This window comes from Chanos chanos, chromosome 2 (assembly GCF_902362185.1).
Source record: "Chanos chanos chromosome 2, fChaCha1.1, whole genome shotgun sequence".
In the NCBI taxonomy this organism is placed as follows: Eukaryota; Metazoa; Chordata; class Actinopteri; order Gonorynchiformes; family Chanidae; genus Chanos; species Chanos chanos.
In genome coordinates, this window is record NC_044496.1 from 41,660,418 (window position 1) to 41,674,523 (window position 14,106).

Below are 14,106 nucleotides of genomic sequence, written 5' to 3' on the forward strand. Positions count from 1 at the left end.
AAACAGCTGCTAGTTTGTTTCAGGACATATTTCATGGTGTTGTAGTTTGTGAGTACAAATTATTTTGTGAACACTTGTGGATCATTGATCATTGATGCAAAAAATTCCTTGTAACTGATCCATAAAAGACATCACTAACAAGCTGGAGTGTGACGCAGGGAAAATCCTGAGATCTCCAGGGATATTTGAACGTTGAGATGGACGATCTTAAAGTGACCATGTTTCCCTTTATTTAAATGCTGACTTTTAGGAAATCCATCATAATTATACAGCACAGTGACCACATCACCACACACACACACACACACACACACACACAAACGCGCACATACACACACACGCTCACAGACACACACGCACAAGCACATACACAGACAGACATGCAAAGAGACACAGACACATACACGCACATGCTCACAGACACACACACGCACACAGACAGACATGCACACACACAGAAACACAGACACAGACACACACACGCGTGCGCGCGCGCGCGCACACACACACACACACATACACACAGCCCAGACAACAGAGACCTTATGAGATATTAAAGACCAAAGACAGGTTTGGTGGCTCCTTCAGCCTCTTGGTCATTTATAAAGGAGCAGGCCACTGTTCCATGTGTAATGCAGGTTAACAGTGCAGTCTGTGAAGCTCATACTTGGATAAGATAGGACTGGGAAGCCAATAAAAAATGCTCTTTCTGTTACACAACAAAAGCACAACAAGCTTCGATAGGCTTTAAACACAAGCCCTACAAATGCTGTTTCCACCGAGTACTTGAGGGAGAAGAGAGAAGAGGCTATTCACTCTACATGCAGAAAGAGAAAAATGAGTGTACTCTGTTGCATAACTCATATTTGCTCCTCATAACTGAAAATGATTACAAAAACACTCAATATTTTTTTCTGGGGGCCAACAAGGATTTTTTTTTAAAAATGGGCTAACCTGAAAATTAAGACAGGCATATGTGTGTGTGTGTATGTGCATGCACGCCTGTGTAAAAGGCGTTTTGAAAAGTTTTTTACATTACGTTTTTCATGAATCGGTGTCTTTCAGGACACGCTTTTGAACACCACCATTCAACCACTTAAAACTACGACTCCCTGAACTGTCCGTTAGTCTTGGAAACCATAATGACTAAACATTTTATATTTATATTTTGGTGAAATGAGAGGTACTCACTGGGGTCTGGAGGCCTCTGCCTGGTCTGTCTGAAGCTTCTCTCCTCCCTCAACCTCCATTGTGCAGTAAACAATCCTGTTGGGTGCCACTGACTTCAGACCCTGGACCTCCATGATTACAATCTACAAACACCATCAAAAGGAGCCAGAAGGAAAGACCATGAGCCACAAACACGACACCGCACTGCCCAAGGAGAAATAGTGCCAAACGCACAACTTAGTTTAGGCACTACAAATCTCAAGGGAAATATATCACCTTTAACTTGTAAAAGAAATTTTTCTTTTTGTGAAATATAACTCACAAACAGCCAGTGTAGTAACAGTTGCTTTTCTCTTACCTCCAGTGTGAAGGAAAGCACTACATCAGATTTTGAGAGAGGCATGTCATTTTCATCTCCTATGTCGAGAAAACTGTTCATGGGGGTGAGTTTGGGCTTGATTTTGGGTTTGAAGTCTTTGGCAACTGGCAGGCTCTCCAGGTTGGCCATGAGGAGGTTGACAGAAGCCCTAAGCTCCTCCACGTACATCACCTCCATGTCCTTAGACACAAACTTAGGGTACTTCCTCTCCTGTTCGTAATAGGGAGCATATGGAGATGAGTTAATAGCAATGCCTCTCACCTGAGCACTCAAATAATTTGTGACAAGGACTAAATGGCATTAAATCATTCTTTTAATGAATGCAGAAGGACAGTCTTTGCAGAAAGGCAAGAAAAAGAGAGAGAAGACATTCTAAAATTGGACATGCGAGATGACATTGTAATGGTATGCTGAAGAGAGGCACACTTTGGCTATTCTCTCGGCGAGCTGCAGTCTCCCGTCCAGCTCCCTTCGGATCTGGGCTGCCTGCTCGTCCACGTTATCCAGCTGCAGGGAGACACGTTATCCAATTAACCAATAATGATTTCTAAAATCATTCATAATCAATTAACACACACCAGCCCGTTAACCGAACTATCCCCTTTATAAACATTAATGACCCACTCAGCTGTTTTATCACAGCACGGTTCAGTGACTGCACAACAGACACGACTGACTTGCATTTTAATGCTGAAAAGCATTAGGTATTTCATTGATGTTAATTTCATTATGGCTAATATCATTTATTTATAAGAAAAACCCAAACATTTTCACCAGTTATACATGAATTTCAAATATAAAAATAATAATGAGAAATAACAATGCCCCCTCAATTCTTCAGAAGTGCTTGTTGTGCAAACACAAGGCTAACCCTCTACAGTCCAATCAGCTCCCATTACTCATACTCACAAGCTGAGCTCATATCACACACTTGTGACCACATACCTGTGGACAGCCATGAGTCCAATAATCCAGGAGTACATGAATATTTAAGGTAGAACATCCAGCATTAGCAAAGCAGTTTTGGGTGTATGATACTCCTGCTGAATTAGAGTAAGATTGCTCTTGTTTAAGGAGAGAAACACTGATGTCACGTGAGTACTAAAGTCGTGCTCAGGTATGTTTTTTTGTGTGAATGCATACAAGGCTATGCGTGCAACAGTAAGAGGAAATTCTCCAGACTTATTTGGTTTGAGTAATCTGATTCTCAGGAACAGAGCTGTACTTGCCTAATCTGTTTGTTCTGTGGTTCTGTTTGGAACAAACAGGTGAAAATGGAATGGAATCTCCAAAGAAAGGGGGAACAGAGAGAGACAGGCTTGCTCTCGTGCCTCTGCACACAAAAACAGGCTGGCAATGTTTTTAAACCTGGATATCCTCTTGTTCTTCCTTCAAAGGAAGTGCGTGTGCGCGCGTTCACACACACACACACACACACTAAAATCCATCCAAGCCAAACACCTAGCAATGCGCAGTGTGGGCATGTTGCTAAGCAAAAGTTTCCTGTCATCCCTCTACTACATGAGAATGTATGCACACACACACACACACACACACACACACACACACACAAACTCACACGCAAACAGGGCGCCCTAGTTGCTGTGCTGTTTCCGTTAGATAAGTCCCATGCCCCAGGCAGCTGAAGGGTGGACATGCATTGATTTAACTGTAATATTGCTACACACACAGCAAGTTAAGAGAAACGCGGCACCACAGGGAGGCAGAGTAGAAAATTTGCCCCAAAACCTGCATAACATGTTTGTGTGTGTGTGTGTGTGTGTGTGTATGTGTGTGTGTGTGTGTGTGTGTGTGTGTGTGAGTGTGTGAGTGTGTGTGCGTGTGTGTGTTAGCATGCTCATGCTGTGTTTGTGCTTTATTCTATATTACATATGAGAACATATCTCCAGACGGATAGTCAGCTTTCTCCTGTGAAATGCAATATTCATTTTAAGCCTTTATTGTTAACACACACACACATGTAAACACACACACGCACACGCACACACACACACACACACACACACACAGACACACACAACCAAAGCCAAGGCAAATATATAGGAGGAACCCAGACCCTTAATCTCCTCTGTTTTCATCAGTTACACGCAATGGGTCATTCAAACATTCAAAGCAAGTTGTTCTGCGCTGTGAGACAGGCTAAATTCTAATGATGTCGCTAACTTTGCCTAAACATATGGAGATAAGACTGTTAGCAAGAGCCCCTAATTACAGCTTTCCCTTCACACCTTATATAACAGAACAAATATATAGAACAGGCCAGGCCTACTACCGCCTACAGAAACACATCCTAAGAGTGTGGGAGTGTGGTTACGACACTGTCCTTTGAATGTGCGACAGTGATCAAGATGAATGCAAAATGGATATTTTTGTAAGTTTATTTATAGAGCAGAGGTCACATGATGACAAATAACACTGCATAAAGAAAACATATCTAGTGCTTTTTTGTGAACCCTTCATTTCAACAGCCACAAACAAACTAACCTACCTCTCTATACTTGACTCTTGACTATTAACTGTCTTGATCGGTCAAGTGTTCCATTGTACTACTCATTGTTCCGTGATGTATATTTCTTGGCTCTTCCTTACAATTACTGTAAATCTATGCTGATCCTTATGCTGTTCTTTACGCACCGACTCTTATAATATAGATTTCCTTTCCCTCCTTCTATGACTTGTACTTCTCAGAACTTAATTTGTGATACTTGTCGCCGGAGGTGCTTGATAGTTTATACTATGGGGGCTTTTGACCCACTTGTAGTCCACTCTCTGATTTGCTTTTGAGATTCTTGCATTGTATCTAGTCTAATACTGAACTTGGCAACAGGCAGCTCTTTAATGAGTGTGTGCTCGGTTTGTATTCTGCCTGTCTTAGAAGTCGCTTTGGATAAAAGCATCTGCTAAATGAATAAATGCAGTGCTAGCCTTGTTGTTCCTTTCGAAATACTTCTATACAGTATCAGCTCTCCCACAAATACTATTTCATTTTTTCCCCCTGAAAATTGATGCATAAAAACCTCACATCTGCTGAGACTGGTCTGATTCTCCTCAGATACTGGGCATATGATGTCTGGAGTTTCTTTGTTAGGTCTGAGGTAATCTGCCATTGACTGCGCTTGGCTTCCTGACGATGTGACTGCACATGGCTCAAGCAACGACACTTTCAAAGTTTCATCAAAACTTCTGTTAAAATATCATTTTTGTTTTAAAGTTGTCAGTACATAGTCGTATTCTGAAGTTTTGCTAGAACAAGCATTCTGAAACTGCGTTAGTGTGCTTTTAATACTTCAAGCAAAACATCAGTGTGGCCATCCTTCAGAATCTAGCCCATCATCAATCTACCATCTCATCAGTTTAATGCATTTGGAAGTAAAAAATTAAAAGTCTTTGGCTGACTTTAAGTTGGAAGGCTGTTAATTAATTATGCACACATAAATTTATTTTTGGAATATCAAATAAGAGACTCATTGAAAGCAAACATTCTTGTTAATTAGCCGTTGGTCACTGGTTGAGAAAGTATGTGCCACTAATTGTGTCATCCATATCCATGTTTGACAGGTAATTAGGATCCTGAAAAACAGATAATCAACAACATTGCTGTTACCTAATTAGTGGGCAGTATAGCTTCATGTTTACATTCATTGTGAACGTGGTACGCTTTGAGGCTGCATATCAACACATGCACAAATAAGAACGGAATTAATTAACAATAAACCTTTAACAATAAACCTTACAGTGCACCTCAGAAGTCATGTAAATATTAAGAATGACACTGGTGGATTTATTACAGAATTATCACTTTCCATAATTGTAGTACACTGAACTGAACAGCCAACATGTGTCACTGCACAGAACATCCAAGGTCCATCTGTCTGGGGTCTCCAAAAGAATTTCATCTACTGATACTCATTGGAATGTTTTTCTGTCTCTTTCAGTCATTATGTTTATATAAAGAATATTCCACAGATAATGAGTCACATTCTCTGTGTTAAACTAACTCCAGCGCCCAACAGAGAAAACCAGCTTAAATCAAAATATTTTTTTTTTCCTACTGAAGCTGAACTTCTGAAGCAGAACTCAATCCAAAGCTTCTCTTTCCAATACAAATTGCTTTAAACTTTGTTGTTTCCTCAGCGTGGCCACTGGAAAGTTTTGAATATACCTCAAACTGTCTCTGCCAGGGTGTCCCGAGTTAGTGTGTAATGGTAGCCCTTAATAAGCACATTGGTTACAGTCCTAAGGAAAAACAGAGGGTCCGTCAATAGGCTGCCCTGAATCTGTTACACAATCAGAAAAAGAATGCCACTATGCAGCCGTTAACAGTCACACAGTACGACCACCAAGATGTACGGATATTGGGGTGACAGTGGCTGCCTGTTTTTTGGGGTTTTAATATTACAGTAAGTGGAGTATATACACATAAATACAGTGCTAACAAAGACAAATACGCAGACACTCCATGCACATACGCTTGTATACACACATGCATGTACAAACACATGCACGCACGCATACGCACAGGATGGATTTCCTCGCGGCTGGATGTCCTCTTGTTGCTATGCTACAGAGTTAGTTTTTTCAGCTATACTGTCTTGAATGGCAAGCATTACGATGACTATGAATTCCTCCAATGACGACATTACAATGACTATGAATTTCTCCAGTGACGACACAGAAGTTTAAGTGAGGTACTGACGTAGCAGCAAAATACCGAGTTAAATCAAACAACTTTAGAAAAGTCAGCTGGCTCTAGCTCACTTAAGTGGCACTGTATTAGGATGGTCTGGGAGGCCTATGCCCAGTCTAACTTTGCGTTTCAGTACTGAGATCCTGAAAGCAGGATGAGAGACGGAGAGAAAAAAAGAATGGACTGACCTGTGAGGGAGGTCTAAATGAGAGAGGGGATCATTCTTTTGATTGGACACCCTGTCCTGTCAGGGAGAGATGAATCAGTGGGCAGCATCGTCTTGAGAGCGAGAGGCAGGTTAATTCATTACTTCTGCCAGCTCACCCCTCTCCCCTCGACCTCCGCGCTCTAACCAGAGATGACAGGGTCGCAGGAACAGGGGAGCGGAGGGATGTGTTCATTAGGGAGCATATGACTGGGCAGCAGGGAGGGGAAGACAGAAGGAGGGAAGGAGAGACGGAGGTTTGTATGGTTCTAGAGGCTGTGAGGTTCTCTGATCAGAGTGTAACAGATGACAGCTTCACCTCCTTCCTACTCCCTTCTCCACCCAGCCAAATGCCTCTCCACAGCTACTCCAAAAAACATGGGAAGGATATTGACTGTACGTGTGTGTGTTTGTGTGTGTGCTTGTGTGTGTGTGTGTGTGTGTTTGTGCGTGTGTGTGTTTGTGTGTGTGTGTGTGTGTGTGTGTGTGTGTCTGTGTTTGTGTGTGTGTGTTTGTGTCTGCCTGTCTGTCTATCTGTCTGCTTGGAATGAACATGCTTACCATCAGCGCGTCAGTCTGTTGATTCTCTGCATGTCTGCCACCCGCTCAAATTCTTTCACTCTTTTCTCAGTCTTTTTTTCTGCTTTTTCTGCAGCTGTCCTCCCTCCACGCCACCTCGCTCTCTGTTTTTGATCAGATTTTGACACAAATTTCCTCTCTGTCTATCTCTTCACCAGTCTATTTGTCTAAGGCCTACACTTGAGTCAGCCTTTTTGTCTTTCGATTTCCTCAGAGACTATCTTTACCGTCCTATCTCTATCCTTCTCTGTGTTTCTGCCTATCTCTCTCTGACAGTCACGTACTTTGCATATCTTTCTATGGTTCTTGGGTCAGACTTTTCTCTACAAAGTGTCTCTAAATGTGCCTATTTCTTCTGTCTATTTTAAGAGCAGTAGTGACTTGGAGCACAGTGATCAGAGAAAGAGAGAGAGAGAGAGAGAGAGAGAGAGAGAGAGAGAGTGAGAGAGAGAGAGAGAGAGAGATAGGAAGAGAGACCAAATTTATAAAGAGCTCAGGAAGAATGAGTCAGAGTGAAAAAAAAGTATGAATTATTAAATACACACTCCAGCTGTTGATTCCATTCAGCCACAGACATTGATTGAATCAGTGCATATGGCTCCAAATGACTGACAATCAGACTGTAAAGCAATGCCTTTTATAGAATCCTTATTGACTCAACACTAATAAGGGCTGTCACAAAACCATTCACACAGAATTAGAGTAAGTCTGTATTTGAGTCAATAGTTCAGAAGCTCATCACAGACTGTCCATATACTTTGGAAGGCAAGTACATGAAATGGGCGCACACATTTATGTGTACACACAGTTAATTCCAAGCTGTGTGATCAATATCTACAAGAGCCTGATCAATAATTCCCTATGCAGAGAGGGTGAGGGGTGAGAATGGAGCTGTCCAGGAATCGTTCTATCTTTCCAGCTCTCATCATCTCTCATAAATCCTCCTTCTTTCTTTCTTTCTTTCTTTCTTTCTTTCTTTCTTTCTTTCTTTCTTTCTCTCTCCTCTTATATATCTGATCTTAGATTCTGATGAATCCCAGTGGTAACTGGCTTTGCCCAATGAGCTGAAGGCTGACCAATAATTTCTGTGGTCTGAAATGACAGATCTAATACTGAAATGGCTGACAGCACTTCCTGTCAGAGAGGCCAAACGCAATGCTGCATACAATCCTGCTTTAATCTGGTTTGTCATACGAGGCACTTTTGAGATTACACTTAAGGTATTTTTGATACACAAATATCTGAAACCCTTCTCAGTAGTTCATGGGTATATAATGTCCACACTCATCCAGATATATGTTAAGTCTGAATTATTTACTGCTTCATGTCAATTAGACCATAAACCAGCGCACACTGAACACTCTGACACATTTTGGAGCTTTCTTATTGGCTGAAAATCTCATTAGGAAAGTAGCATTTACTCATTTCTTTCTCATTTGATCAAAGGCCAGTTAACCACACTTAAGGTCCAACCATCTCTATTTATGTGGCCCACAAACCACCTAATTACTCTAATCCACCAATGCTAATTGGTACATACAAAGAGATGCACACAGACTCCCCTCTGTACTCCATACTCCTTCTTCAGAACTCTCTCTCCTTTCCATCTCCCATCCCCACAGGGACAGCTTGTGGCAGATGATGCGGTAGAGCATGCTGATTAGAACATTTTCCATCACCCCCTGACCTTTATGAAGCATCTTCAAAGAGAGCTAGTGAATGGGTGAGGCCACCTGAGCACAGGTAATTAGGGAAAGGGCACGGTACTCCAAGCCCCATACCCACCACATGCTGGCATTCCCACTAGAATCGCACCAAAAAAGATCTGGCAGGACAGCTTTATTCAACTGAATAGAGTCTGTATCTCAGCAAATTAAGGTGCAATAGTTAACAACGCAATTACGTCCAGCTGATTTCAGCAGCCTTTATCATGCAGCTCAAACGTAAGCGATAATTATTCGTCATTTGGGGTGAGTGGGGAAAAAAAAAAAGTCATGTTAATTGATACAATTTCTATCCATTAATAAGTTTAGGCCTTTTACGACTGAATGTGCGGACACCTTATGAAAGGAAAAATGAAACCAGCAAAGTAGTTCAAAATTAAATTCAAACCAAACAGAAAAAAAAAATCCCCTGAGGTCATGATTCTAAGCTTGTGATACAGGTTTATGGTAGAAGAAGCGGAACTCACCTGACAGGCATTGTAAAGAAGTTGGTGCTCAAACTTCTTGATGCCGAGGATCTGCTGGAACATGTCGTAGAGCTGCTCTTTACTGAGGATGAGCTCTGACACAGCGCTGAAGGGCATTCGCCCCGAGGGTCGGCGCTGGTCCTCGTCTCCTCTGAAGATGGCGTCATATTTGGTGATCCAGGAGCTGAGAACTGTCTCTTTGCTGAGGCCGTCGATCTCCGGCAGGCTGCGGACGCGTCTCTCTATGTTCTTCTTGAAGACCTCACGGAAGTCGCTAGCTGAGCAACCGCCACTTTGGACCATTCGAGCTACACGTTCACTTTTCAAGAAGCCCTGCCAGAAACCGTAAAAAAAAAGGGGAAAATTATGATATATTTTTATAAATTTTAATCTAAATTCCAATGTCTTTTTATGCGTGTCCATGACATATTTTGTCACCTCCAACTAGATGACAGGACAGTTTATGACATTTGCTTTCAGAAAAGATAACTGCCTGAACTTTTGTAATTGACAAAGTGTGGTAACTACTTCTTGCTCACTCCATCACCTTACACAATGAAACACATTTTGTTGTAGTGGATACCCAGGCCTTTGGTTCCCTGCTTTTTAGTGGAGGCCCTTCCCTCATTTAGTGGTATGATAGTGGAGTCAAACCTCGGGCCTTTAAAATAACGCTGTACTAGATGCTTTAACAGAAATGGATTTCTATGGCCACCTGCGCTCTGTGGTGCTGGGACCCATGACAACCTCTCCTATCCACATCTTTTCTTCTTTTCTGGCCCTCTCTTGCCACCATCTTTTCCTTTTTCTTTTCTGATTTCCATCTGCCATTGCCTGCTCTTCAGCATCCCTGGTGCTCCGTTTCACTCTTTCCCATAACGTATTTCGGATTTTCTCGCAGCTGGCAAAATAACAAAAACAGGCCCTTGAACCTTGCACAGGCTACGGTATGAGATCGATGCTGGCACCTGGAAATCTTTCCATTCCAAACCCATGAAGTTGGGAGAGCTGCTTGTTACAAGGAAATATGAGTGAGCACCCAAGTGGATGAGCTGTGATGGAGAGGGACTCTAACAGTCAGCCTGACTGACAAACTGAACAAAAAGATATCTCCTATTTGTTTTTTTTTTTCAGCACCATCATCCAGGGAAATGGGTGGTGGTGTCTTAGGGAAACAGGGCTCAGTGGAGCAGAAAGAGAAGAGCAGATGGAGGGGATTCGGGAGTTCCTCAGCGGGAGTAATGAAGCAGAACTAAAACACTTCAGACGCCAACTCTCACAGAGGGCACAAACGTGCTGGTGTCAAATTAGCTGCCATCTCAGATAGTAAGAGGCTGGAGCGCAATAGGAGGTATGTTGTCTGCCCGCTGCGAAAGAAAGAATTCCTCACAGCTGCCCTTAAAAGACAGTTCCTTCAAAGTATTGCGGAGGATGTTTGATTATCACAATATGTCTACTGCTTAGAAAAAGAAAAAAAAAAAGATTTCAGCATCCAAACAGATTTCAAAAGATTTAGGCATCTAAACATCAAGTGCCAAAAAAAAAACAGTCCAGGTTCTCCATTTCAGGTACAAAGGTAAAAATAGCTGGATGTCGAGAGAACATTGATCCACTGGCCACCACGTTTTTTTTTCTCTGAAAGTTCAATGGCAAGGTACAGTCACGGTCATTTCTAGCTAAATGCACAACACAAGCATCTGTGTTAATACTGAGTTCACATCGTCCAGATCTGATTCATTTATAAAAGTGCCATCCATTCATGATCTCTTCCTTTTATTTCTTTCACTTTGTTAAAAAATAGAAATACAAGGAAGAGTTCAGAAATCAATCCTGACATGACACCGCAAACCTTGAAAAGCAAGTTTAGCTTCTATTTCATTTACTTGTAGTTCAGGTAACCCACTTAAACATGCATTACAAACAGTGCTATTTACTACGTATGTACATTTAATGATAACACAAGTACATGCACAAGTACTATTTTAGCACGAAAACTAATCCAATGTTTTTAGCCAGCAATATACTCCTGAGACACTTCATCAAGCAACTTAGCATTCTGCTAACCTCAGCACAACTTGTCTGACAAAGCTGTTTGAAATCAAAACCATAAATTACTACAACAGCATACCAATTACTGTAAGTGGTCTTCTCACAAAACAGTGAGTTGTCACTGAAGGAAAGAAGGGCTAACACAAGACAATAGTTTATACACTCAAATCTATTACATGTAAATTAAACCATGCAATCCCCTGATATCATCCCTCAGTCTTCATTTTGCAGATTACTGGACATGATAATACAGTGCACTATGGTGAGAGTGAATGGTACACAGACGTCTGTGAGAGTAATCCAGTGGCTAAAGGCTTCTGAGTGCCGTTCTTTCTCAATTTATAAAACTGATGATGGTTTCTCAGTTTACAAAACTGATGAAGCCATTCGCTCTCCTGTGAGGAAGACAAATCACTTCCATCTTCCCTTATCAAGGTAGCCATATTCTCTCTAGATGTGTGCCAAATATTTCAGCTGTGTGTAACTCCTTTTCAAACACAATGAACATACTGCATTTATTCGAAAGTCTAAACACTCTCGAATAAATCCATGTTGCTGTGACCTTGAAGGGCATAGATTGATGCAGATTTTGTTGTGTTGCAGCTGTTGCGGACTAAAGTAACAATTGTTGACTGTAGCACTTTGGAACCGCGTCCTTCATCTTTGTGACAGGCTGTCTGAGACAGCCAGTTCAGGGAGCTGTTTTCTGGAAAGGTCACTGTTGTCAGACCCTGGTGGCCCGCAGCTATCCAGCACAGGCTGTAACTTGACAGGGGTCCAAGACCCCCAACCTGTTAGGCCCTGGTCGATGGGACTCTTCCTTCAATTAAGCTTTAGATTTGAACTCTGATGCCCTGGATGATATTTTTCAGGGAAAACGTCGCCTGCGTGTAAAACCCCATTCATTCACAAAGCTGCAATGTAGAACATCCATGTCGTGCTAATCTAATTACATATAGATACAGAGATAAATTAGATAGAGAGGAACATACACAGCTTTTGGTGGGATGAAGTAATTAGCTTCCAACACTTTAGATCCACACCACATTTCAGCCCTTTTATTCAATGACTTCTTGCACAGAGAAAAGCATGTTATGGTCTCCATGGCATCACTTCACTGTGATTCATGATGGGGAAGAAATGGCAATGAGAGCTGACGACACATAAACAGCTCATTATGCAGCCTTAAGCGCTCTCTCTCTCTCTCTCTCTCTCTCTCTCTCTCCCCTTCTGTATCTATGGAATAATGAATTTCAAAAAAAGTCAAATGTCAAAGAGGAATCTAAGCATCCATATGACTTTTAACGCTCTGAGCCCTGGTAGGGAGCACTTACAATTGAAATAATGATTTCCGTATGTCATATGCTCAGATACTGCAACCATTTCATGTTACAGCACATGCACACACACACACACACACACATCACACACACACACACACACGCATGTGCATACACACACACACACACACAAACAAACACACACGCACAGGAGTATGCATGTGCACACTGTTGGCATGAAACCTAAGCTCTATTATCTCGCTTCTCAACTAAAAAATTCAATGATCAAGTGATTTTAAAGAGATCAGAAGACAATGAGACTTGCGTGCCAATCAACAGAACTTTGAACAGCACCACTGCATCTAGCAATGTCATGGCTTTCTCCTTACTTACACTTACAGGTAAACATACATCAATCAATATCTATATCAATGATATCAGTATCATGATATCAGTCAAGTATATCGCACATAGGGACAAATCAACCTTATATATAAGGATGCAATGAATAATTGAATTCAGTAAATTGATACCTACGGGCTGTAGCCAATGCTGTGGTTTGTGTGGGCTGGCACTTAACGCCTCCATTTTCTGGCAGTACAAATGTCAGACATTATTACTAATAAATCAGCCAGCGGGGAGATCTCCTTTCTCCCTGCTGCTCAGCTTAATTGGCAGTTTATAATCTCATTCAATTATTTATAACCAACAGTGTGCATAGCTCCCCTCCTTTTCCCAGATAAGAGATTCAGAAAGTAGAGACTGTTCACTGCCTTTGATAATGTAATTAAAGCTAATATCATCAGAAATTAATCCAGTAAGCAGTGTGGAGGCAGATCCGACAGCTAGATCAGAAAAAGACATTTTTGATGCAGGGTTGTTGTTGATTTACTGTAAGGTGAAGCAGAAGATATGTGTGTGTGTGTGTGTGTGTGTGTGTGTGTGTGTTTCTGTGACAGAGTCAGACAGAGAGTGAGTACAGGTATGTGTCTGTAGATTGGTGTGTACCATGGTAAAATACTTAGTGGAAATTGTTTACAAGAGCAATTAGTGAAAACAGCAGGTACACAAAATTACCATTAAAAAAACCCAGAAAATGAGTCTATTCTAAAAAACTTCCGCTTACTAAAAACAGGTAAAATACTTTGAAAATCACTATAATAATATTGGCAAGTGACTTATGGCAAGGAAGTGTGCTTTTGATACCATGACAACAGCAGTTCATGCTGTTTTATGTTTGGAGCCATGGGGAGACCAGTGAATTGGTTGAACTTATTAAAAGCTCCAAATTAAGCACAAGGTTCATTTTGGGTCAAGCTGAACAACAGGAACATCTCATTTGACTTTCCCATGTTTCCCAGCCTTGGTTTTAATGTTTCCTTTAAACAAATTCAAAGCTTTACAGAATATAAAACCAATCAATGACCTATTTACAGTCCATTTTTAGATGCCTTTGTGCACTAGCATGTCTCTTTCTATTGATTAAGTACTCCTTATCAAAGGCTCTCCAGACACTGATAGCCTCCACACACTCTGAGAGTCTTA

At 41.4% G+C, this 14,106-nt stretch overlaps 1 protein-coding gene across 7 annotated transcripts in view; it reads right to left on the bottom strand.

Annotated features, from left to right (window-relative positions):
- cadps2 (Ca++-dependent secretion activator 2) overlaps window positions 1-9,550 on the bottom strand; it is a 71,894-nt gene extending 62,344 nt beyond the window's left edge. For all 7 annotated transcript variants that reach the window (XM_030792118.1, XM_030792127.1, XM_030792101.1 and 4 more), the window contains exons 1-4: window positions 9,233-9,550; window positions 1,976-2,056; window positions 1,529-1,759; window positions 1,192-1,313 (exon numbers count right to left, since the gene is read on the bottom strand). In XM_030792118.1, coding sequence (XP_030647978.1) covers window positions 1,192-1,313; window positions 1,529-1,759; window positions 1,976-2,056; window positions 9,233-9,535 — 737 coding nt within the window. In that variant the 5' untranslated portion in view covers window positions 9,536-9,550. The remainder of the gene's footprint in view (window positions 1-1,191; window positions 1,314-1,528; window positions 1,760-1,975; window positions 2,057-9,232) is intronic.
- Between the last annotated feature and the right edge of the window lie 4,556 nt (window positions 9,551-14,106).